Source organism: Anthonomus grandis, chromosome 19, assembly GCF_022605725.1.
Source record: "Anthonomus grandis grandis chromosome 19, icAntGran1.3, whole genome shotgun sequence".
Lineage (NCBI taxonomy): Eukaryota > Metazoa > Arthropoda > Insecta > Coleoptera > Curculionidae > Anthonomus > Anthonomus grandis.
This window is the reverse complement of record NC_065564.1, coordinates 59,405-86,532: the sequence shown is the minus strand read 5'-3', so window position 1 is coordinate 86,532 and position 27,128 is coordinate 59,405. Positions and strand designations below refer to the sequence as shown.

Below are 27,128 nucleotides of genomic sequence, written 5' to 3'. Positions count from 1 at the left end.
AGGGAACTGGTGCAGTTTGCCTCTTACACACCTTCGATAATTTGCCATATTTTTGAAAATATTCCTGTAACTCTGGAAATTTCCAATTTTTTATTTTTTTTATAGATACATTTTTGGTTCTAAATTAAAAACCCTTTGCATCAATGCAATTTTCATGAAAATCGGTGGGAAATTAAGGGAACTGGTGCAGTTTGCCTCTTACACACCTTTGATAATTTGCCATATTTTTGAAAATATTCCTGTAACTCTGGAAATTTCCAATTTTTTATTTTTTTTATAGATACATTTTTGGTTCTAAATTAAAAACCCTTTGCATCAATGCAATTTTCATGAAAATCGGTTGGAAATTAAGGAAATTGGTGCAGTTTGCCTCTTACACACCTTCCATAATTTGCCATATTTTTGAAAATATTCCTGTAACTCTGGAAATTTCCAATTTTTTATTTTTTTTATAGATACATTTTTGGTTCTAAATTAAAAACCCTTTGCATCAATGCAATTTTCATGAAAATCGGTTGGAAATTAAGGAAATTGGTGCAGTTTGCCTCTTACACACCTTCGATAATTTGCCATATTTTTGAAAATATTCCTGTAACTCTGGAAATTTCCAATTTTTTATTTTTTTTATAGACACATTTTTGGTTCTAAATTAAAAACCCTTTGCATCAATGCAATTTTCATGAAAATCGGTGGGAAATTAAGGGAACTGGTGCAGTTTGCCTCTTACACACCTTCGATAATTTGCCATATTTTTGAAAATATTCCTGTAACTCTGGAAATTTCCAATTTTTTATTTTTTTTATAGATACATTTTTGGTTCTAAATTAAAAACCCTTTGCATCAATGCAATTTTCATGAAAATCGGTTGGAAATTAAGGAAATTGGTGCAGTTTGCCTCTTACACACCTTCCATAATTTGCCATATTTTTGAAAATATTCCTGTAACTCTGGAAATTTCCAATTTTTTATTTTTTTTATAGATACATTTTTGGTTCTAAATTAAAAACCCTTTGCATCAATGCAATTTTCATGAAAATCGGTTGGAAATTAAGGAAATTGGTGCAGTTTGCCTCTTACACACCTTCCATAATTTGCCATATTTTTGAAAATATTCCTGTAACTCTGGAAATTTCCAATTTTTAATTTTTTTTATAGATACATTTTTGGTTCTAAATTAAAAACCCTTTGCATCAATGCAATTTTCATGAAAATCGGTGGGAAATTAAGGGAACTGGTGCAGTTTGCCTCTTACACACCTTCGATAATTTGCCATATTTTTGAAAATATTCCTGTAACTCTGGAAATTTCCAATTTTTTATTTTTTTTATAGATACATTTTTGGTTCTAAATTAAAAACCCTTTGCATCAATGCAATTTTCATGAAAATCGGTGGGAAATTAAGGGAATTGGTGCAGTTTGCCTTTTACACACCTTTGATAATTTGCCATATTTTTGAAAATATTCCTGTAACTCTGGAAATTTCCAATTTTTTATTTTTTTTATAGATACATTTTTGGTTCTAAATTAAAAACCCTTTGCATCAATGCAATTTTCATGAAAATCGGTGGGAAATTAAGGAAATTGGTGCAGTTTGCCTCTTACACACCTTCGATAATTTGCCATATTTTTGAAAATATTCCTGTAACTCTGGAAATTTCCAATTTTTTATTTTTTTTATAGATACATTTTTGGTTCTAAATTAAAAACCCTTTGCATCAATGCAATTTTCATGAAAATCGGTTGGAAATTAAGGAAATTGGTGCAGTTTGCCTCTTACACACCTTCCATAATTTGCCATATTTTTGAAAATATTCCTGTAACTCTGGAAATTTCCAATTTTTAATTTTTTTTATAGATACATTTTTGGTTCTAAATTAAAAACCCTTTGCATCAATGCAATTTTCATGAAAATCGGTTGGAAATTAAGGAAATTGGTGCAGTTTGCCTCTTACACACCTTCCATAATTTGCCATATTTTTGAAAATATTCCTGTAACTCTGGAAATTTCCAATTTTTAATTTTTTTTATAGATACATTTTTGGTTCTAAATTAAAAACCCTTTGCATCAATGCAATTTTCATGAAAATCGGTGGGAAATTAAGGGAACTGGTGCAGTTTGCCTCTTACACACCTTCCATAATTTGCCATATTTTTGAAAATATTCCTGTAACTCTGGAAATTTCCAATTTTTTATTTTTTTTATAGATACATTTTTGGTTCTAAATTAAAAACCCTTTGCATCAATGCAATTTTCATGAAAATCGGTTGGAAATTAAGGAAATTGGTGCAGTTTGCCTCTTACACACCTTCCATAATTTGCCATATTTTTGAAAATATTCCTGTAACTCTGGAAATTTCCAATTTTTAATTTTTTTTATAGATACATTTTTGGTTCTAAATTAAAAACCCTTTGCATCAATGCAATTTTCATGAAAATCGGTTGGAAATTAAGGAAATTGGTGCAGTTTGCCTCTTACACACCTTCCATAATTTGCCATATTTTTGAAAATATTCCTGTAACTCTGGAAATTTCCAATTTTTAATTTTTTTTATAGATACATTTTTGGTTCTAAATTAAAAACCCTTTGCATCAATGCAATTTTCATGAAAATCGGTGGGAAATTAAGGGAACTGGTGCAGTTTGCCTCTTACACACCTTCGATAATTTGCCATATTTTTGAAAATATTCCTGTAACTCTGGAAATTTCCAATTTTTTATTTTTTTTATAGATACATTTTTGGTTCTAAATTAAAAACCCTTTGCATCAATGCAATTTTCATGAAAATCGGTGGGAAATTAAGGGAATTGGTGCAGTTTGCCTTTTACACACCTTTGATAATTTGCCATATTTTTGAAAATATTCCTGTAACTCTGGAAATTTCCAATTTTTAATTTTTTTTATAGATACATTTTTGGTTCTAAATTAAAAACCCTTTGCATCAATGCAATTTTCATGAAAATCGGTTGGAAATTAAGGAAATTGGTGCAGTTTGCCTCTTACACACCTTCCATAATTTGCCATATTTTTGAAAATATTCCTGTAACTCTGGAAATTTCCAATTTTTAATTTTTTTTATAGATACATTTTTGGTTCTAAATTAAAAACCCTTTGCATCAATGCAATTTTCATGAAAATCGGTGGGAAATTAAGGGAACTGGTGCAGTTTGCCTCTTACACACCTTTGATAATTTGCCATATTTTTGAAAATATTCCTGTAACTCTAGAAATTTCCAATTTTTTATTTTTTTTATAGATACATTTTTGGTTCTAAATTAAAAACCCTTTGCATCAATGCAATTTTCATGAAAATCGGTGGGAAATTAAGGGAACTGGTGCAGTTTGCCTCTTACACACCTTCGATAATTTGCCATATTTTTGAAAATATTCCTGTAACTCTGGAAATTTCCAATTTTTTATTTTTTTTATAGATACATTTTTGGTTCTAAATTAAAAACCCTTTGCATCAATGCAATTTTCATGAAAATCGGTGGGAAATTAAGGGAACTGGTGCAGTTTGCCTCTTACACACCTTCGATAATTTGCCATATTTTTGAAAATATTCCTGTAACTCTGGAAATTTCCAATTTTTTATTTTTTTTATAGACACATTTTTGGTTCTAAATTAAAAACCCTTTGCATCAATGCAATTTTCATGAAAATCGGTGGGAAATTAAGGGAACTGGTGCAGTTTGCCTCTTACACACCTTCGATAATTTGCCATATTTTTGAAAATATTCCTGTAACTCTGGAAATTTCCAATTTTTTATTTTTTTTATAGATACATTTTTGGTTCTAAATTAAAAACCCTTTGCATCAGTGCAATTTTCATGAAAATCGGTGGGAAATTAAGGGAACTGGTGCAGTTTGCCTCTTACACACCTTCGATAATTTGCCATATTTTTGAAAATATTCCTGTAACTCTGGAAATTTCCAATTTTTTATTTTTTTTATAGATACATTTTTGGTTCTAAATTAAAAACCCTTTGCATCAATGCAATTTTCATGAAAATCGGTGGGAAATTAAGGGAACTGGTGCAGTTTGCCTCTTACACACCTTCGATAATTTGCCATATTTTTGAAAATATTCCTGTAACTCTGGAAATTTCCAATTTTTTATTTTTTTTATAGATACATTTTTGGTTCTAAATTAAAAACCCTTTGCATCAGTGCAATTTTCATGAAAATCGGTGGGAAATTAAGGGAACTGGTGCAGTTTGCCTCTTACACACCTTTGATAATTTGCCATATTTTTGAAAATATTCCTGTAACTCTGGAAATTTCCAATTTTTTATTTTTTTTATAGATACATTTTTGGTTCTAAATTAAAAACCCTTTGCATCAGTGCAATTTTCATGAAAATCGGTGGGAAATTAAGGGAACTGGTGCAGTTTGCCTCTTACACACCTTCGATAATTTGCCATATTTTTGAAAATATTCCTGTAACTCTGGAAATTTCCAATTTTTTATTTTTTTTATAGATACATTTTTGGTTCTAAATTAAAAACCCTTTGCATCAGTGCAATTTTCATGAAAATCGGTGGGAAATTAAGGGAACTGGTGCAGTTTGCCTCTTACACACCTTCGATAATTTGCCATATTTTTGAAAATATTCCTGTAACTCTGGAAATTTCCAATTTTTTATTTTTTTTATAGATACATTTTTGGTTCTAAATTAAAAACCCTTTGCATCAATGCAATTTTCATGAAAATCGGTTGGAAATTAAGGGAACTGGTGCAGTTTGCCTCTTACACACCTTCGATAATTTGCCATATTTTTGAAAATATTCCTGTAACTCTGGAAATTTCCAATTTTTTATTTTTTTTATAGATACATTTTTGGTTCTAAATTAAAAACCCTTTGCATCAATGCAATTTTCATGAAAATCGGTTGGAAATTAAGGAAATTGGTGCAGTTTGCCTCTTACACACCTTCCATAATTTGCCATATTTTTGAAAATATTCCTGTAACTCTGGAAATTTCCAATTTTTTATTTTTTTTATATACATTTTTGGTTCTAAATTAAAAACCCTTTGCATCAATGCAATTTTCATGAAAATCGGTGGGAAATTAAGGGAACTGGTGCAGTTTGCCTCTTACACACCTTTGATAATTTGCCATATTTTTGAAAATATTCCTGTAACTCTGGAAATTTCCAATTTTTTATTTTTTTTATAGATACATTTTTGGTTCTAAATTAAAAACCCTTTGCATCAATGCAATTTTCATGAAAATCGGTGGGAAATTAAGGGAACTGGTGCAGTTTGCCTCTTACACACCTTTGATAATTTGCCATATTTTTGAAAATATTCCTGTAACTCTAGAAATTTCCAATTTTTTATTTTTTTTATAGATACATTTTTGGTTCTAAATTAAAAACCCTTTGCATCAATGCAATTTTCATGAAAATCGGTGGGAAATTAAGGGAACTGGTGCAGTTTGCCTCTTACACACCTTCGATAATTTGCCATATTTTTGAAAATATTCCTGTAACTCTGGAAATTTCCAATTTTTTATTTTTTTTATAGATACATTTTTGGTTCTAAATTAAAAACCCTTTGCATCAATGCAATTTTCATGAAAATCGGTGGGAAATTAAGGGAACTGGTGCAGTTTGCCTTTTACACACCTTTGATAATTTGCCATATTTTTGAAAATATTCCTGTAACTCTAGAAATTTCCAATTTTTTATTTTTTTTATAGATACATTTTTGGTTCTAAATTAAAAACCCTTTGCATCAATGCAATTTTCATGAAAATCGGTGGAAAATTAAGGGAACTGGTGCAGTTTGCCTCTTACACACCTTCGATAATTTGCCATATTTTTGAAAATATTCCTGTAACTCTGGAAATTTCCAATTTTTTATTTTTTTTATAGATACATTTTTGGTTCTAAATTAAAAACCCTTTGCATCAATGCAATTTTCATGAAAATCGGTGGGAAATTAAGGGAACTGGTGCAGTTTGCCTTTTACACACCTTTGATAATTTGCCATATTTTTGAAAATATTCCTGTAACTCTAGAAATTTCCAATTTTTTATTTTTTTTATAGATACATTTTTGGTTCTAAATTAAAAACCCTTTGCATCAATGCAATTTTCATGAAAATCGGTGGGAAATTAAGGGAACTGGTGCAGTTTGCCTCTTACACACCTTTGATAATTTGCCATATTTTTGAAAATATTCCTGTAACTCTGGAAATTTCCAATTTTTTATTTTTTTTATAGATACATTTTTGGTTCTAAATTAAAAACCCTTTGCATCAATGCAATTTTCATGAAAATCGGTGGGAAATTAAGGGAACTGGTGCAGTTTGCTTTTTACACACCTTTGATAATTTGCCATATTTTTGAAAATATTCCTGTAACTCTAGAAATTTCCAATTTTTTATTTTTTTTATAGATACATTTTTGGGTCTAAATTAAAAACCCTTTGCATCAATGCAACTTTCATGAAAATCGGTGGGAAATTAAGGGAACTGGTGCAGTTTGCCTCTTACACACCTTCGATAATTTGCCATATTTTTGAAAATATTCCTGTAACTCTGGAAATTTCCAATTTTTTATTTTTTTTATAGATACATTTTTGGTTCTAAATTAAAAACCCTTTGCATGAATGCAATTTTCATGAAAATCGGTGGGAAATTAAGGGAACTGGTGCAGTTTGCCTCTTACACACCTTCGATAATTTGCCATATTTTTGAAAATATTCCTGTAACTCTGGAAATTTCCAATTTTTTATTTTTTTTATAGATACATTTTTGGTTCTAAATTAAAAACCCTTTGCATGAATGCAATTTTCATGAAAATCGGTGGGAAATTAAGGTAACTGGTGCAGTTTGCCTGTTAGGCACCTTCAATAATTTGTCATATTTTTGAAAGTAACCCTGTAACTCTGAAAATTTCCAATTTTTTATTTTTTTTATAGATACATTTTTGGGTCTAAATTAAAAACCCTTTGCATCAATGCAACTTTCATGAAAATCGGTGGGAAATTAAGGGAACTGGTGCAGTTTGCCTCTTACACACCTTCGATAATTTGCCATATTTTTGAAAATATTCCTGTAACTCTGGAAATTTCCAATTTTTTATTTTTTTTATAGATACATTTTTGGTTCTAAATTAAAAACCCTTTGCATCAATGCAATTTTCATGAAAATCGGTGGGAAATTAAGGGAACTGGTGCAGTTTGCTTTTTACACACCTTTGATAATTTGCCATATTTTTGAAAATATTCCTGTAACTCTAGAAATTTCCAATTTTTTATTTTTTTTATAGATACATTTTTGGGTCTAAATTAAAAACCCTTTGCATCAATGCAACTTTCATGAAAATCGGTGGGAAATTAAGGGAACTGGTGCAGTTTGCCTCTTACACACCTTCGATAATTTGCCATATTTTTGAAAATATTCCTGTAACTCTGGAAATTTCCAATTTTTTATTTTTTTTATAGATACATTTTTGGTTCTAAATTAAAAACCCTTTGCATGAATGCAATTTTCATGAAAATCGGTGGGAAATTAAGGGAACTGGTGCAGTTTGCCTCTTACACACCTTCGATAATTTGCCATATTTTTGAAAATATTCCTGTAACTCTGGAAATTTCCAATTTTTTATTTTTTTTATAGATACATTTTTGGTTCTAAATTAAAAACCCTTTGCATGAATGCAATTTTCATGAAAATCGGTGGGAAATTAAGGTAACTGGTGCAGTTTGCCTGTTAGGCACCTTCAATAATTTGTCATATTTTTGAAAGTAACCCTGTAACTCTGAAAATTTCCAATTTTTTATTTTTTTTATAGATACATTTTTGGGTCTAAATTAAAAACCCTTTGCATCAATGCAACTTTCATGAAAATCGGTGGGAAATTAAGGGAACTGGTGCAGTTTGCCTCTTACACACCTTCGATAATTTGCCATATTTTTGAAAATATTCCTGTAACTCTGGAAATTTCCAATTTTTTATTTTTTTTATAGATACATTTTTGGTTCTAAATTAAAAACCCTTTGCATGAATGCAATTTTCATGAAAATCGGTGGGAAATTAAGGGAACTGGTGCAGTTTGCCTCTTACACACCTTCGATAATTTGCCATATTTTTGAAAATATTCCTGTAACTCTGGAAATTTCCAATTTTTTATTTTTTTTATAGATACATTTTTGGTTCTAAATTAAAAACCCTTTGCATCAATGCAATTTTCATGAAAATCGGTGGAAAATTAAGGGAACTGGTGCAGTTTGCCTCTTACACACCTTCGATAATTTGCCATATTTTTGAAAATATTCCTGTAACTCTGGAAATTTCCAATTTTTTATTTTTTTTATAGATACATTTTTGGTTCTAAATTAAAAACCCTTTGCATCAATGCAATTTTCATGAAAATCGGTGGGAAATTAAGGGAACTGGTGCAGTTTGCCTTTTACACACCTTTGATAATTTGCCATATTTTTGAAAATATTCCTGTAACTCTAGAAATTTCCAATTTTTTATTTTTTTTATAGATACATTTTTGGTTCTAAATTAAAAACCCTTTGCATCAATGCAATTTTCATGAAAATCGGTGGGAAATTAAGGGAACTGGTGCAGTTTGCCTCTTACACACCTTTGATAATTTGCCATATTTTTGAAAATATTCCTGTAACTCTGGAAATTTCCAATTTTTTATTTTTTTTATAGATACATTTTTGGTTCTAAATTAAAAACCCTTTGCATCAATGCAATTTTCATGAAAATCGGTGGGAAATTAAGGGAACTGGTGCAGTTTGCTTTTTACACACCTTTGATAATTTGCCATATTTTTGAAAATATTCCTGTAACTCTAGAAATTTCCAATTTTTTATTTTTTTTATAGATACATTTTTGGGTCTAAATTAAAAACCCTTTGCATCAATGCAACTTTCATGAAAATCGGTGGGAAATTAAGGGAACTGGTGCAGTTTGCCTCTTACACACCTTCGATAATTTGCCATATTTTTGAAAATATTCCTGTAACTCTGGAAATTTCCAATTTTTTATTTTTTTTATAGATACATTTTTGGTTCTAAATTAAAAACCCTTTGCATGAATGCAATTTTCATGAAAATCGGTGGGAAATTAAGGGAACTGGTGCAGTTTGCCTCTTACACACCTTCGATAATTTGCCATATTTTTGAAAATATTCCTGTAACTCTGGAAATTTCCAATTTTTTATTTTTTTTATAGATACATTTTTGGTTCTAAATTAAAAACCCTTTGCATCAATGCAACTTTCATGAAAATCGGTGGGAAATTAAGGGAACTGGTGCAGTTTGCCTCTTACACACCTTCGATAATTTGCCATATTTTTGAAAATATTCCTGTAACTCTGGAAATTTCCAATTTTTTATTTTTTTTATAGATACATTTTTGGGTCTAAATTAAAAACCCTTTGCATCAATGCAACTTTCATGAAAATCGGTGGGAAATTAAGGGAACTGGTGCAGTTTGCCTCTTACACACCTTCGATAATTTGCCATATTTTTGAAAATATTCCTGTAACTCTGGAAATTTCCAATTTTTTATTTTTTTTATAGATACATTTTTGGTTCTAAATTAAAAACCCTTTGCATGAATGCAATTTTCATGAAAATCGGTGGGAAATTAAGGGAACTGGTGCAGTTTGCCTCTTACACACCTTCGATAATTTGCCATATTTTTGAAAATATTCCTGTAACTCTGGAAATTTCCAATTTTTTATTTTTTTTATAGATACATTTTTGGTTCTAAATTAAAAACCCTTTGCATGAATGCAATTTTCATGAAAATCGGTGGGAAATTAAGGTAACTGGTGCAGTTTGCCTGTTAGGCACCTTCAATAATTTGTCATATTTTTGAAAGTAACCCTGTAACTCTGAAAATTTCCAATTTTTTATTTTTTTTATAGATACATTTTTGGGTCTAAATTAAAAACCCTTTGCATCAATGCAACTTTTATGAAAATCGGTGGGAAATTAAGGGAACTGGTGCAGTTTGCCTCTTACACACCTTCGATAATTTGCCATATTTTTGAAAATATTCCTGTAACTCTGAAAATTTCAAGTCTATAGAATTCATTCTACATCCATAGTCCTGGCGTCCCAGTACTATAAATAATTATTAATTCGACCAAATTAGAGGAACTGAAAAAAAAACGAGTACCTAGTTTCACATCAATTTTGCATGACAAAAATCCTTAAAATAATTTGCTAATAATTCTTTTACTCCAACTTAATGTAATCCCTGAAGATGGTTTTCATGTAAGAAACGTCTCTCTAGGTCCGGGCTTTACCGAATTAGGTACAGACGTTCTTTGATATTTAAAAATTTGTTCGAGTATAACTAGAAAACTACTTGGGGGAATTTCATCGGGTTTTTAGGGAAATTTGAGGGGTTTTCTGCTGAATAAAACGATATATTTTACTGTCCCGGAGGTCCACTACTTTTTGAGTTATCTGAGGAAGAAATCCTGTAAGAAGACAGTCTTTTTGCTTGGGTTCCTCTAATTTGGGTACAGGACTTTGACACCCAAGAAGTAAATTGTTGGGAATTTTCTTTCTTGGAAACAACGAGACCATTAATGGATTTTTTTTTAAATAAATAATTCAAATAAGCCAGATTTCCACCGTACCTACTCTGCCATATTTAAACGTGATTAAATGCATTAATTTTTAGTAGGTTCGAAGGTCAAAACCTCTCAAGATCTCTAATTGAAATTAAGGCCCTAGTTGGTTTCTTGGACAGTCTTTTTTTAGGGAAACATCAGTTTTTTCCTAAAAAAGACCTAAAAGGGCACATATAAAAAACTTTTAAAGAAAACCCCAAAAAAGTGTTGAAGGAGGCCACTCACTTAGGAACAAAAGACAGGAACGCAGTGGAACTAAAAAAAAAGTCATTTTGAGTCCCAACTGTGTCCAAAACAGCCCCAAAATGAATAACAAATACTCAATTAGACTGCTTTATTGTCTGTTTGAAAAAATGCCCCAGTTACTTACTGTCCGTAATAAACCAGGTAAAAGATTGTTTGAAACTTATAGACTAACTGGGAATCTTAAATAATCCAAAAACCCCCTTTTATTAATTATCATTAACCAATTAATTAACCGAATCCCGAAATTAATTAACCCCCATTAAACGAAGCACTTAGCTACTACCACATTTGCTACACTAATTAATTGGATGTTATACGACTCTACTATTGCGGGGTTTTATTCAGGTAGCAGGTAGGCATCTTTGTCGGAGATGTCTATTCAGGGAAAGTGAATCGATCCCTGCCTACTGCAGATTCCAGGTGCTTTCTGGCCCGGAAAGCTAGTACCTGTTTAGGGTCCCTTGTCCAGGGTTACGGACGAAGAAGACGACAGGATGGAGAGCAGCTTCTGGATTATGATTCAAGGTTGGTATCCTTGTTCCTATTTTCTTTTTTGTTAATACAATAGTAATCATGTGTATTTATTTATTTAGTATCTATAAAGAAAATGGTACAAATTTACAATGTAATTGCATAAATAAACTTTTAAAGGCATAATATGGTTATAAAGCAATTGAAATTGAACTTCATACAATAATTGGTACATAATTTTTTATTAGTCTTTTAAATGCACCAAAATTTTTACATCCCTTACTATTTTTTGGCAGCCACTTAAACTTTTAACGAACCTTTATTCAAAATAGTGTTTGATACCTAGGCATCAATTGACTAGAAGTAAGTATATACAGACATATGTCTACATATTAGTAAAAATTGCCTAAGTAGCTTGTAACAATCCTAATTAAAACCAAAACCTAATTAAAATAAATAGATACAAATAAAAAACAATTTAAATTATATAAACCATAAAAGTTGCAACAGTACAAATCATTTAAACAAGTTCTAAGTATGGGCATCACAAATTTATACCAATCCTAACTAATTGCAGCAATTTCTTCAAGAGTTGGTGCCCTGTAATTGAGTAAAACTTAATTTGGCCTTATTAAGTTTTTTTTTTTTTTTTTTTTTTTAAAAGAGGTTTAGGAAATCTGCAAACAGACACCTTGGACGTTGGACAGGGATGATTCCTGTCAAACGTCCAGGGTAGTGTGGGGTTGGAGTTGGCCACCCTCCGACCCACTAAAACCCATTCCTCTGGTCAAGTTTTCACGGTGTTAAAGCACACTGCTTACGTGATTAGTCAATATTTAAGGGGGTTTAGGCACATTGTGTAAATGCTTAGTCAAATTTTCAAGGAAAAGGTGCACTGGCTGGCTACGTGCTTTGTCAATAATATTTCAGTGATATAAAGCCCATTGGTAACATGTTAAGTCAAATTTTAAATTACCAAGAATAAAAATAGACAAACAGTATACAGTAAATCAACTCAATTACATAATATGCTTAAAACATATTAAAAAGTAAGTGTCAATATGTACAAAAAATGTAACTCAATAAAATATATTATTAGCGCAACTTTGGACGACTGGATATGTATTCATAGAATCAACAACAACTGATACTTAATTTGCTTATTAAATTTCTATATTTGCCCTTCTGAAACTTGAATTTAACCCCCTTAGACATCCCTCTGACTGTTTTGATGTGAATTTAGCGAATAAATCCACTTTAAATAAAACCCCACTAAGAAGGAAGTTTAACGAATAAACTTCCATAACTGCCAAACCGTTGAAACGTAACCTCTTAAAAGAACAAAAGGAGATTCAGCATCAGGAGGATCTTTAGCCACCAAGCCCCTTTGTACAGAGCGATTACAGCATGACCTCCCCCTCCCAAGTACTGAAACCCTTGAGTTCTCTTTGGTCCACCAGGATATGATGAATAAACCGGTTCACCCTTGGGTTCGGAAAATTCATGGATCGTATGGTGAACAGTTGGATGTTATGCCACAAAAGATCGACAGTTATTTTTTTAATTAAATGTGAATTTAGCGAATAAATCCACCAAGTACAAGCTTATATTATGTTGTTATCCCTTTAAAATAATATTTAAATTTTGAAACCTAATCAAAAGTTTTCAACCCCTTGTAAAGCGTGAATTTAGCGAATAAATTCACTAAGTATAAGCTTGTAGGTATCCTTTTTTCCCTTTAAAGTAATATTTAAATTTTCAAAAGTAACCAAAATTTTTAACTCCTTTTAAGCGTGAATTTAACAAATAAATAAAAGCACTTCACCCCTTAAATTTTATTTGAATGAACCCATAAAAGAAAGCAACCCTTAACCCCTTGAAGTTAACCCCCGAATTGCAAAACAGAGAAATTTAAATTTTTTTAATTAAAAATTTAAACCAAATGCATATCCAATCGTCAAAAGAAAACATTTCTACAATAATAATTATAACGCAAAATGACAAAAAAATAAAAGAGCATGCTCTTGAAATAAATTAAACAGTACTTACAAACAAAATAACAACAAACAGTAAATCTAGTACCACTACGATTACATTTCCCATCCGCCTTCGGTGAATGTCACCGAGAGAATGACTTGACCGAGCGACTGCCGTGGCCTGCTAAGATCTTTCTCCCCTCCCCCCCCCCCCCCTCGCAGCCGAACATACACGAGCGGCCACGATTCGACGCTCTCGGACACTCGGTACTTTCACTTTTACGTCTTCGGGTTTGTTCGTGTATCTACGTCACTCGGATGACGTGTACATACAACGAAAAATCATCCTTTTTATTTTTAAATTTTAGTATTATATTAAAAATTTAAGTACCAGAAAAAATGCCTGGAATAAAAATTGACACAGTACTACTACACCACCTTTTTGGAATAAAGCGTGACAAGTTTTTGAGTTACAGCCATTTTTTGAGGTGGTTTTGAGAAATTTTAATTTTCAAAAATTTGTTGTGCCGTTATTATGACTCTTAGAAAAAAATGTTATTAGGGTTTCTTGATGATAATTTTATGCTCTAGCCCGTGGTAATTTTGTTTTTTCATTTTTTGAAAATGTTAATTTTTGGAAATTTTTGAGCTGGAATTTGGGCTGTTTTCAAAGATTCGCCCATAGCTCCTTTAATATGCAATTTAGGGCAAAAAGGGATTCTAGCTTTTCTTTAGGCATCCTTACATAGAATCCAACGCAACAGTAAAAACAACAATTTTCCTCATAGCTCCAGAGAAAATTTGAAAATAAAGAAAATCGGTTTTCATACATTTTCTCGAAAATGGTAATAGATAAGATCGTGAAATATTTTGCAAATTGAAGCTCCTCAAAGGCTTAACAACTTTTATTGGAACGATTTTTCTCTCAGCCTCATAGATTCTCCAAAAAAAAAACATTTTTTAGAAAATTTCCCTGGAGTTTTCCTTATTAATAACTGTTCTAAATACACTTAAAGTAATCCCTGAGGATGAATTTAGCATACGAAGCGTCTTTCTGGGCCAAACACTTCCTGATGGACCTTTTTTCTTAAAAATTGGATTATTTAGCAATACAGTTTTGCTACTAAAAAGACTCCATCTTCGTGTAATTTCTACTAAAATCTGTAAAAAATTCATTGCATTCAATTTTCCGAATCTTTCGAAACGTTTTCCCAACATTTCCGCCCCCTTGAGGGCCTCTAAACGTGAGTTAGAACGGATAGATATAAATTAAATTTAAGGTCAACCCTATTCCAGGAAAAAATAATAAATAATTTATAAATTATTAAATAAAACGTAGATGTGGCAACGTCGTAAAAATCATTTATCGAACATTTAACACTACCGAGTTGCGCTCGGGGAATTCCAGCGTCGGCAATCGGCAGCGTTCGGCTATTTCCGCGTCGCCTCATTCGTCGTTGGGAATTCGTCGGGTCGGGATCGCGTCCCGGTTTTTCTTTCAAAAACCCGGGAAAAGCGTCGAAACAATCGGGAATTATCGTGAAATTGCGTCGTACGTCGTTTCCGCGTACTCTGATCGCGTTTTCACGGTTCATCTCGTTTTTACCGGTAAGTTATCGGCATTTAATGTTTTGTGTCCCGTACTGGTACAGCGCAGTATATATTTTCCCAATTATCGATTTTTATTTGCTCTTTCTTATTTCGAGGGGCAAATGGGCATTGGACAAGTGTTTTTCAATAATTTATTTGTATTTTCGGTTGGAAATTCTACGAAATTCCAAATGAAAAAAAATTATTCCAGAACTTTACTGTCAACTGTCAATGCCGGAGTTGGCGAATTCGACCAAACCGGTTGACAGCTTGATGGTTGGAGTTCATCTGTCGAATCGAATTGGCACAGTGTCACTTGTCATTTGTCATAGTCTCCCTCTTTGTTTATAACCTAATTGTTTCTTTTTTATGAAAATATACCGGATTTCCTATAAAATATTTTGTAAATCAATGAATATTCAGGGAATATTGTTGTTTATTGACCCAGAAGCCCCCTGAACGTCCGAGATCCTGCACAAATAGGTTAGAAATTGTTATTGTTCCATTGTTTACATTTTATTTTTAGTACTAACATAGTGTTACTTCTAAAGGTTCTTCATAAATACTTTTTTAAGGTGCACTTCCCATTTATTATTGCATTTCCTTGGTTTATAGCAGTTTTAAAAGAAAAAAATAGTGAATTCTCTGAAATTAAGGGGGGCTTTTGGTCTGCAGGGCCTTGCCTTTCTCATGTATTGGTCACTGGTACATTAAAAATGAGCAGTTAGGAAATAAGTTATAGATAATCTGTTTTTTACATTGTTTTTAACTATTTTTTAAATATAAATACCCTGTAAAAGTCACAATTTATTCCAGAAATGCAAGGGCTGCTCCTGTAAACAGCAAGTGCACCGCGTAGCTGTCCGGACTGCCATGAAAACTGGGATGAACCGAAATGTGAATACACCCTAACACCCAAAAGCAATGGGAGTTGCAAAAAGGTATTTTGGGTTTTTTAAATTAAATTTAACCCCATTTCTTACGGTTTTTGTTCTTCAGATACTCTAGAGGTTTCACCAGCTCAAATTCTAATGATTATGTCTGCTCAGAAGAAAGTCATGAGCAAAATTGTAAGTAAAGATCTTAAATTTGTAAGTGAATTGTGAAATTGAATGTGTAATTCTTTTTAGATGCAATAAGATGAGATGAAAATATTCTTTATTGCTAAGAAACATTACATTTTCTATCAAATAATGCAGTCGTTGCCATTTTGATAAATGTGGGGTCAGGAGTCTGGATATGGAAGTCGGGCTGAGGATCTGGATTGGAGAGGGTGAGTTAATTAATTTTTGCCTCCTTAGGTCATTATATTTGCTGAATAAAGAGATGTTTTTATTATTGTTTGTTTGTTTTATTACTGTTGTGTTTATTATTGTTGTTGTTTTTATTGTTGTTATTATTATTATGAATTTTATGCAAAATCACATCACAGTCTCCCCTTGTGTAGAGAGAACAATTGCTTGCCCAGGTATCAAAAGTATTAAGCCTTATTGGGACCCTTTATTCATTACGGGTCTGCTTGATGACATAAGTTTATTTAAATTGTTTTATAATTAATATTATTTTTCATATTACTATTGTTATTGAATTGATAGAACTTGTATGACTATTTTGTCATATTTTTTAATACCCCCCTTTAACTTTGAAAATTTCCAATTTTTAATTTTTTTGTAGATACATTTATTGTTCTAAATTAAATACCCTTTGCATCAATGCAATTTTCATGAAAATCGGTTGGAAATTAAGAAAACTGGTTCAGTTTTCCTCTTAGACACCCTTTATACTTTGTCATATTTTTAAAAATACCCCTGTAACTCTGGAAATTTCCAATTTTTAATTTTTTTTGTAGATACATTTATTGTTTTAAATTAAATACCCTTTGCATCAATCCAATTTTCATGAAAATCGGTGGGAAATTAAGGAAACTGGTCCAGTTTTCCTCTTAGACACCCTTTATACTTTGTCATATTTTTAAAAATACCCTTGTAACTCTGGAAATTTCCAATTTTTAATTTTTTTTGTAGATACATTTATTGTTTTAAATTAAATACCCTTTGCATCAATCCAATTTTCATGAAAATCTGTGGGAAATTAAGGAAACTGGTCCAGTTTTCCTCTTAGACACCCTTTATACTTTGTCATATTTTTAAAAATACCCCTGTAACTCTGGAAATTTCCAATTTTTAATTTTTTTTGTAGATACATTTATTGTTTTAAATTAAATACCCTTTGCATCAATCCAATTTTCATGAAAATCGGTGGGAAATTAAGGAAACTGGTCCAGTTTTCCTCTTAGACACCCTTTATACTTTGTCATATTTTTAAAAATACCCCTGTAACTCTGAAAATTTCCAATTTTTAATTTTTTTGTAGATACATTTATTGTTCTAAATTAAATACCCTTTGCATCAATGCAATTTTCATGAAAATCGGTTGGAAATTAAGAAAACTGGTTCAGTTTTCCTCTTAGACACCCTTTATACTTTGTCATATTTTTAAAAATACCCTTGTAACTCTGGAAATTTCCAATTTTTAATTTTTTTTGTAGATACATTTATTGTTTTAAATTAAATACCCTTTGCATCAATCCAATTTTCATGAAAATCTGTGGGAAATTAAGGAAACTGGTCCAGTTTTCCTCTTAGACACCCTTTATACTTTGTCATATTTTTAAAAATACCCCTGTAACTCTGGAAATTTCCAATTTTTAATTTTTTTTGTAGATACATTTATTGTTTTAAATTAAATACCCTTTGCATCAATCCAATTTTCATGAAAATCGGTGGGAAATTAAGGAAACTGGTCCAGTTTTCCTCTTAGACACCCTTTATACTTTGTCATATTTTTAAAAATACCCCTGTAACTCTAGAAATTTCCAATTTTTAATTTTTTTTGTAGATACATTTATTGTTCTAAATTAAAAACCCTTTTCATCAATGCAATTTTCATGAAAATCTGTGGAAAATTAAGGAAATTTTGACACTTTGTCTTAAGCACATTTTACATTAACCAGGTTTATATGGATACTTTGATTATAATCCAAAAATCGTTTTACTTTTTTTATCTTAACGTTCAAAATTCACTTCAAGCAATCTCTGATGATGGATTTGGCATATGAAACGTCTTTCTGGTTAAAAGACTTTTTAAGAAAGAGCTTTTTCCCTAAAAATATTTTTTATTCAAGTTTTCAATAAATTGTTGCTAACAAGAGAGACCCTTGTATATAACTTTTACTGAACTATAGAAAGGAGGGTTGATGAATTATGAGATTTAATGTGTTTATTTATTTTTTTTAGAGGAAGTTGCAGCCATTTTGTTGGATACGATACCGGGAGTCTGGACCTGGAAGTCATCGGGCTGGGGACCTGGATCAGAACAGGTGAGGGCAACTTTTTCTTTAAATTTACATATTGGAATATTTGTATTTTTTTATTTATTTAATTCGAGATTTATTAAGACCCCTTTGCACTGCAGTTCAATTTTAATATTTTATGTTTTTTCCATTCAGAAGCAGCTGTACTGGAAAGACACAAAGCAGGAATCTGGATATGGAGCTGGGATATTGAAAATAAGGCTGAGGATTGGATAGGCACAGGTGAGTTGAGTTTTTTTGTAAATTTATCGAATTATTATTATTAATATTAAATATATTGTTTTATGTTATAATGTTATTGTTTTATTTGGTATTTAAAACCCTTTTTTTTGAACGAGTTTTTATGATAATAGGGTTTGGTAATTAGAGGAGTTTTCGTGGATTTTCTCTTATATTCCAATTAATCTGGATGCATTCTTTTATATTCCTTTTTTACTCTAAAACTTTCAGTTTTTCAAAATGTTCATAGATACACTTTTTTAGTGGGCCATTTCGGTTTAAACTGTGGGGGGGGTCAATTGATTGGGTGATAACTTGTGGTAGATACGGGCGTCAATCGATAAAAACTCGTTTAAAAAAAAAATAATTTTTTATTTATTTCTGAAATTTTTTTACACTTTCCTGCATTTCCAGGGACTTTCTGGATAATATTTTTCTAATCTGAATTTATTCCTTTTGTTACAGAGGAAAAAGCAGTGGCGTTCCGTCGATGTGCCCTGGGGTGAGTTTTTGAATTTTATTCATAACCAATATACATGTTGGTGCCTTTTTTTACGCGGTTTTTAGGTGCATTTTAAAATAGATCGGACCAATTGACCTACAGCCATTTTTTTTTCATTTAATTCACCAGTTAATCATTTGTAATCATCGTAATTTTCAGGTCAACTGTACTTGATTGATTGTTCTTGTTTTTACATAAATTTTCAATGTTAAACTCAAATTTTCGGCAAAGTATGTCAATTGGTTTTGATTTTAATTTGGTTTTTAATTGTCAAAATTTAATTTAAAAATTTTTTAAATTGAAACTTAAATTTAAATTAAATTGTTTGTTAAATGTCAACATTTAAGTCACATTTTTTTAAAAGATATTTCTAAAAAAACATATTTTTCATAATATATCGGATCAATTAACTTCTAATATATACTATAACTAATATATCGGAGCAATCAATTTTCTTTAATTAATTTATTACATATTCAATTATAATTGTAATAATTTTCATATAAATTTTTTTTTGATTTCATTATTTCTTCTTTAATTTAATTTAAGTCAAAGGTAAACTGTAATTTTTCAAAAAACATAATTCTGATATTTCAAAAGTCACTAATTGATCTTGATTTGATTTTTTTCACATTTTATTTCCTTAACTTATACATTTAAAATGCACCTATAATTTTATGTCATTTGTACTTAATAAAGTTTGTTTATATCTCCAAAGGTAATTTTTATTTATTTATTAAATAACAACCCTAAAAAAACATATTCCTTAAAATATAACAGGACCAATTGACTGGTTGCAAGTCAATTGTTTATTTTATTTCTTATATATTCATTTACAATCAGAATTTTTTTAAAAGTTAATTCTCTATTATTTATAGTTTAACTATTTTTTGTCATATTTACAACAATTATTTGCATTTTTTTTATTTTATTAATTAAAATAATTTTTTTTTAATTTCCCAAATTAAATTATTAATTTTTAAGTGAAACAACAGAAAAAAAAACATTTTTTAAAATATATTAGACCAAAATTGACACAAAGTCACACAATAAAAACACAAAGTCACGGTCACACAACATGTAATTTAACGGGATACACGTCTTTCGCTCTAAACCTAATTTATTTATGTACTGTGAAGTGTGTGGATGGCTTCTAAAGACCTGATGATGCTCTAACTAGAGCGAAACACGTGTAGCCCGTTAAATTACATGTTGTGTGACCGTGACTTTGTGTTTTTATTTGTTTTTCGTCAATTTTGTATGTTGGTCTCTTAGAGAAGAATGGATGAGATTTTTGGATATTTAGACCAGTTGACTTGCAACCTATTTTGTTTTATTTCTAATTTTCTCATTTTGTTTCTAACATACTTTTTTCTGTCAATTGTACTTGATTAAATTGTTTTAGATTTCTAAAGTTAAACTTTAATTATTAATTAAATGACATCTCTAGAAAGAAAAAATCTTAAAATATGTCATACTTGCAAATTTTTTATTATTTTATTTCTAATTTATTCAATTATAATTCGCAATAAATATTTCTGAGTCAATTCCACTTAATGTTATAATTTTTCCTTAATCATTAAAGCAAAACTTTATTTAATGTTGTCATTTTCATATCAATTGCTCTTGATTTTTCTTTGTTTTTGAATTCTCAATTAAAAATTAAAAAGTCAAATTCTAATTTTTCCAAAATATGTCAATTGGTCTTGTTTATATTTTTTTAACTTAAAAACTTAAACTTAACTATTAGGTGACATCTCCAGAGAAGAAGAGATTATTAGAATATAACGGACCAGTTAACTTGCGACCTTATTTAATTTATTTCTTATTAATCTATTTTTTAATAATTTATAATCAACAAATTTTTAATGAACTTGTCCTTGATTTATTTATTTTTTTAAATCTTTAAAGTTAAAATTTATCAATTAACATTTTCATAAAAAAAAACTTATCATATCCGTTAACTTGCAACCTCTTTTCGTTCATATCTAATTATTTATTTATTATATTTTTTTTCGAAATTATTAAATGTAATTTTTAAAATATCAATTGTTCTTGATTTTTCTTAAATTTATTTAATTTAACTGTAATTTTTGCCAAGTAACGTTTCCAGAAAAAATATCGGTGATTTGACTTTCAGCCTTTTTTTTATTATAATCGAACATCTATAAGAGATTCATTCATATAAAATTTTATTCATTCATAATAAATTAATTTCATATCAATTGGACTTAATTTTAATTTGATTTTTTCCCTAAAATCTCTATTGAAAAAAAAATTAATAAAATATATTAGACCTATTAACTTGCAACTTTCTTTAATTGATTTCCAAAAAAAAAAAATATTCATAATTTACATACATTTATTTATTATTTGACTTGATTCACATTTTTCAAAATGTAACTCGCATATTTTTCCAAAAAATAGACATATATCAATTGATTTTTCTCATTTTATTTCTAGTGTATTAATTATCCAATAATTTTCATATCAATTGTTCTTGATTTAAATTTTTAGAAAGATAAACTCTATTTTTTGACAAAACAACTCACTGCCTAAAAAAAAAATAGTTTTTTACTATAAATGAATCCAATTGATTTGAAATTAATTCATTATTAAAAGGCGCATAATATTTATGTTAACTGGTCCCGATTTTAATTTTTTTTTATAAATTGACTTGCGGCATTTTCCCTTTAATTTAATCATAATTATTTCTTGCGAAACATAATTTCTTTTCTTTCATATTTCTTCGGAAAAGACCAATTTACTTACAATCTTTTGTATAATTCGTTAGTCAGAGATTTATTTAAAACCTTATTTAATTTTCATGACAATTGGAATTGAGTATAATGTTTCATGAATTTCTTTATGTTCTAAATTTTATTAAAATATTCATTTATTAATTGTTTAAATTAATTTCTTTGATGCAGTTTCATAGTTAATATAATTTTAATTTTTTATGTCAATGGTACTTATTAACTCTTTTTTCGCTTTAACTCGTAACATTTCTGATAAGACATTTCTTAAAAAAAATTCTTAAAATTAATAAGCCAAAAAGTAATTGACTTTGGCCCTTTTCTATTTTATTTGTTTCAAATGCCTTAATAATCCACATGAATTGTACGTAAATTGGTCTAGACGTTTGCTCCACCACCATCACTAGGTAGAAAAAATAAATTAAAATAATAATACAAGGTGTTTTTTTTTTTTTTTTTTAATAAATAAAAAGCGGAGTAAAATTCAAAACGACAGGTGGAGCTAAATTAATAAGAAATTATGATAATGAAATCTCTTCCCCGGCACTGGAGATGTCACCTGCGCCACTGTATATTGGTTATTATTATTATTATTATTTATTGCTCTTACAAAATCTATTATTATTGTTTTCTGGTGTTATGCGACTAGGACTAAGTAATCTAAGGTGTCAAGTATTTCGGTATTTTGAGTTCCTTCTTTGTCTGGATTTTCTGGAGTCGGACATTTCCTGTGGAACTTTATTCCACAGAGTTGCCTGCCTGGATTATTTAGGATTGTGGCACCTGTGAAATTAAAATTTATGGATCGGCTTACCTGGATTATCCTTAGATGTCTGCCTGGATAATTTGGGATTGGCGGTGTCCTATAGAATTTGATTTCATGGAGTTGCCTGCCTGGATTTTCTCGGATTTGTGGCACCTGTGTAATTTTGTTTCTGGGAGTTGTCTGCCTGGATTATCTGGCTCTCGTTATTTTCATTGAGTTTTTATCTGGAACTTTGTGTAGTTTTTGGGACTTTTTTCGTTGGAACTATTGGTACGGAATTCACAGGACTTTTTGTAGTTTTTCGGGTTTTTCTTAGGTCTTTGTGTATTTTTGGGTCATTTTGCCTGTATTATCCAGAGTACTTTTTGAGATTTTATTCGTTATAGAACAATTTGTGCAGTTTTCTAAAACTTTTTATTTGCTGGGTCTTTCCTCTCGAATTTTCCACAACTTTGTGCATTTTTGTGAATATTTTCGTTGTATCATTTTCTGTGGATTTTGACTAAACTTTGCCTAGTTTTTGGGATTTTTTCTTGGGTCATTTTCCAAGACTGTGTAGTATCTTCTTATTAATAACGTTGATTTCCTGGATTTCATGGGACGTTCTGTGATTTTTGAAGGTGTTTTCATTGTGTGATTTTACCCTGTTTTTTGTTCATATTTTCCAGGACTTTGTGTAGGTTTTCGAATTTTTAGTTGGGTCTTTGTATCCGGCTTTTTTCCAAATTTTATGTTTTTTTTTGAGAATATATTCGATGAGTTCGATATTTTGCTCGAATTTTCCGGGATGTTTTGTGATATTTTTTTTTAATTCATTGTGTATTTTTGGCCAAATTTTCTGGAATTCTGTGTAAGTTTTGGGAATTTTTTGTTGGTTCAATTTATCTAAATTTTCTGAAACTTTTTTTTGGTTCTTTGTGGCTGAATTTTTGCCAACTTATTTGCCCGAATTTTTCCAGCAGGTAATTTGTGGATGTCTTTTTGTTGGGTTATTTCGCTCGAATTTAACTGGACTTTTAAGTAATTTTAGAGTTTTTTTGTTGGATTTTTTTGATCAGATTCTTCCGGACTTTTTGTATTTTTTTGGATTAATCGTTGGGTCATTTTCTCTAAATTTTTCAGGAACCGAAACATTGTGTAGGTCTTCGGGTCTATGGGCCCGGAATTTTTCCATACTTTGTCTAGTATTTGGGAATCTTTTAGTTGAGTTATTTACATGAAATTTTCGGAACTTTGTACAGCGTTTGTAAGTCTCTTCGTTGAGTTATTTTGCCTGGGTTTTCCAGGACTTGTGTAGTTTTTAGGGGTCATTTTTTCTGTATTTTTCGGAATTTGTGTACTATTTTATCCTGATTTTTCCAGGATTTCTAAGTAGTTTTTGGACTCGTTCTTTGCTCATTTGGCCCGGATCTATCCGGAACTTTGTGTAGCGTTTGTGACTCTTTTAGTTGGGTCAGTTTGCCTGGATTTTTCCAGGACTTTTAGCAGTTTTTGGAAGTCTTCTTTGAGTAGTTTTGCCTGGTTTTTCCAGGACTTGTGTAATTTATAGCAGTTTTTTCGTTGGGTAATTTTCTTCAGATTCTTCTGGGACTTTAAGCAGTTTTTTGGAAGTCTTCTTTGAATCGTTTTGCCTGGATTTTTCAGGACTTTGTGAGTCTTTTTGTTAGGTCGTTTATCCCGGATTTTTCCGGACTCTTAAGTAATTATTGCGAGTCTTTTCTTTATGTTATTATTGCGGTTTTTTTTTTATTCAGTTTACCTGGATTTTCCAGGACTTTGTGTAGTTTTTGGGAGTGTTTCCTTTGGCTTATTTCGCCTGGATTTTTTTCCGGACTTGTGTAGGGTTTATGAGTCTTTTAGTTGGGTCAGTTTGCTTGGATTCTTCCAGCACTTTAAGCAGTTTTTGGTATTATTTTCTTTGAATCGTATTGCAAAGTCCTGGATTTTCCAGGACTTTGTGTAGTTTTCGGGAAGGTTTTTCCTTTGGGTTATTTTGGATGGATTTTTTTCAGACTTGTGTGGTTTTTAGGAGTTTTTTATTGGGTCAATTTGATCGAATTGTTCTGGACTTTGTATAGGGTTTATGAGTCTTTTTGTTGGGTCAAATTGCTCGGATTTTTCCAGGATTTGTGAGCCTTGTCTTTAGACTATTTTGCCCGGATATTTCCGGACTCTTAAGTAATTATTGCGAGTCTTTTCTTTGGGCTATTTTGCCTGGATTTTCTGGAGTCAGACATTTCCTGTGGAACTTAATCTACAGAGTTGCCTGCCTGGATTATTTAGGATTGTGGCACCTGTGAAATTAAATTTTATGGATCGGCTTACCTGGATTATCTGGGATTGTGGCATCTGTGGGATTTTATCCCATGGAGTTGTCTGCCTGGATAATTTGGGATTGGTGGTATCCTATAGAATTTGATTTCATGGAGTTGCCTGCCTGGATTTTCTGGGATTTATGGCACCTGTGTAGTTTTGTTTCTGGGAGTTGTCTGCCTGGATTATCTGGTTCTCGGTGTCGTTTTAGGGAATATTTTAGTTGCTTTTTGGGAAATCGGTTCTTCTCGTGGTAAAACTTGACACCTTAGAGTTCTTAGTAGTCCGGGTCGAACTATAAATAGGTCTTGGACGTCCCGTGGACCAAAGTGACTTTAGTCCAGGGGAAGTCTAAAATCTTTTTGGGGTTTGATCAAACGGATTGACTTCAAAAAGACCTTTAGACTTTCCACGTGGACTAAAGTGACATTGGGCTTGCGGGAGTGAGTCTTGGACCTGTCTATAGTTCCTCCTGTCCTTGTCGCGTGATAAACCAGTGTAACTGGCGACTAGGGCGAAAGAAATCCTCGGGGATAATGGACATCATCCTTGAGTATTCCTTTCGTTCTAGTTTCGACCTTCTGGGTCTCATCAGGCCAGTGATATGTATTTTCAGCGGCAGCCTTAGACGGGCCCTTGGACCCCGGCTAGGTCGACGGACCAGTCTATGGTTCTCCCTAGTCCGTGGGCGTCCGATGGTTCGTCTGAGGTTTGTCAGTTCTCTTGGGACCTCCCGGAGAACTTCGTCTTTTCTTTAGGGGAAAGACGAAGTTCCCTGGGGGGTTGCGAGGGTAACCCCCCTCCCAGAGAACTTCATCTTCTCCTCGTAAGAAGAGAAGACGAAGCTCCCTGGGAGTTAGGAAACCCCCCTCCCAGAGAACTTCGGCATCCCTGCTTGGGATCGTCGAAGTTCCCTGGGAGCAGTGAAAGGGAGGGGAGACCTTCTCCTCCTCCGGGGGAAAAGGTCCCCTCTCCCCGGAACAGGAGGGGGTAGACTGGGGGAGGGAAATGGGGAAGGGAGGAGGGAGCAGGGGGAGGGAAGGGGGAAGCCCCGGGAAAGGGGGCAGGGGGAGGGAGGAGGAGGGAAGCCCCGAGGAGGGGCAGGGGAGAGGAGGGGGAGGGAGCGGGGGAAAAGGGGAGGGGATAGCTAGGAAACAGGAATACCGTAAATGGCATATATATACTGTAAATCACATATATATACCGTAAATGACATATATATACTGTAAATCACATATATATACTGTAAATGGCATATATATACCGTAAATGACATATATATACTGTAAATCACATATATATACTGTAAATCGCATATATATACTGTATCTTGCATAAATTTAATTTCTTCCTTTTACCACCTTCCCCCTCCTCTTCCCTGCCCCTTCTCGGGGCTTCCCTCCCCTCCCCTGCCCCTTCTCGGGGCTTCCCTCCCCTCCCCCGCCCCCTTTCTCGGGGCCTCCTCCCTCCCCCTGCTCCCTCCTCCCTTCCCCATTTCCCTCCCCCAGTCTACCCCCTCCTGTTCCGGGGAGAGGGGACCTTTTCCCCCGGAGGAGGAGAGAAGGTCTCCCCTCCCTTTCACTGCTCCCAGGGAACTTCGACGATCCCAAGCAGGGATGCCGAAGTTCTCTGGGAGGGGGGTTTCCTAACTCCCAGGGAGCTTCGTCTTCTCTTCTTACGAGGAGAAGATGAAGTTCTCTGGGAGGGGGGTTACCCTCGCAACCCCCCAGGGAACTTCGTCTTCCCCCTAAAGAAAAGACGAAGTTCTCCGGGAGGTCCCAAGAGAACTGACAAACCTCAGACGAACCATCGGACGCCCACGGACTAGGGAGAACCATAGACTGGTCCGTCGACCTAGCCGGGGTCCAAGGGCCCGTCTAAGGCTGCCGCTGAAAATACATATCACTGGCCTGATGAGACCCAGAAGGTCGAAACTAGAACGAAAGGAATACTCAAGGATGATGTCCATCATCCCAAAGATGATGTCCATTATCCCCGAGGATTTCTTTCGCCCTAGTCGCCAGTTACACTGGTTTATCACGCGACAAGGACAGGAGGAACTATAAGACAGGTCCGAGACTTACTCCCGCAAGCCCAATGTCACTTTAGTCCACGTGGAAAGTCTAAAGGTCTTTTTGAAGTCAATCAGTTTGATCAAACCCCAAAAAGATTTTAGACTTCCCCTGGACTAAAGTCACTTTGGTCCACGGGACGTCCAAGACCTATTTATAGTTCGACCCGGACTACTAAGAACTCTAAGGTGTCAAGTTTTACCACGAGAAGAACCGATTTCCCA

At 32.2% G+C, this 27,128-nt stretch overlaps 1 protein-coding gene across 1 annotated transcript; it reads right to left on the bottom strand.

The window, feature by feature from the left end:
* Window positions 1-25,509: 25,509 nt before the first annotated feature.
* Window positions 25,510-26,670, bottom strand: LOC126747526 (basic salivary proline-rich protein 3-like). The gene is made up of 3 exons (XM_050456214.1): window positions 26,194-26,670; window positions 26,097-26,115; window positions 25,510-25,979 (listed from the first exon to the last, which is right to left on the bottom strand). The coding sequence occupies exons 1-3, from the start codon at window positions 26,668-26,670 to the stop codon at window positions 25,510-25,512; spliced, it is 966 nt and encodes a 321-aa protein (XP_050312171.1).
* Between the last annotated feature and the right edge of the window lie 458 nt (window positions 26,671-27,128).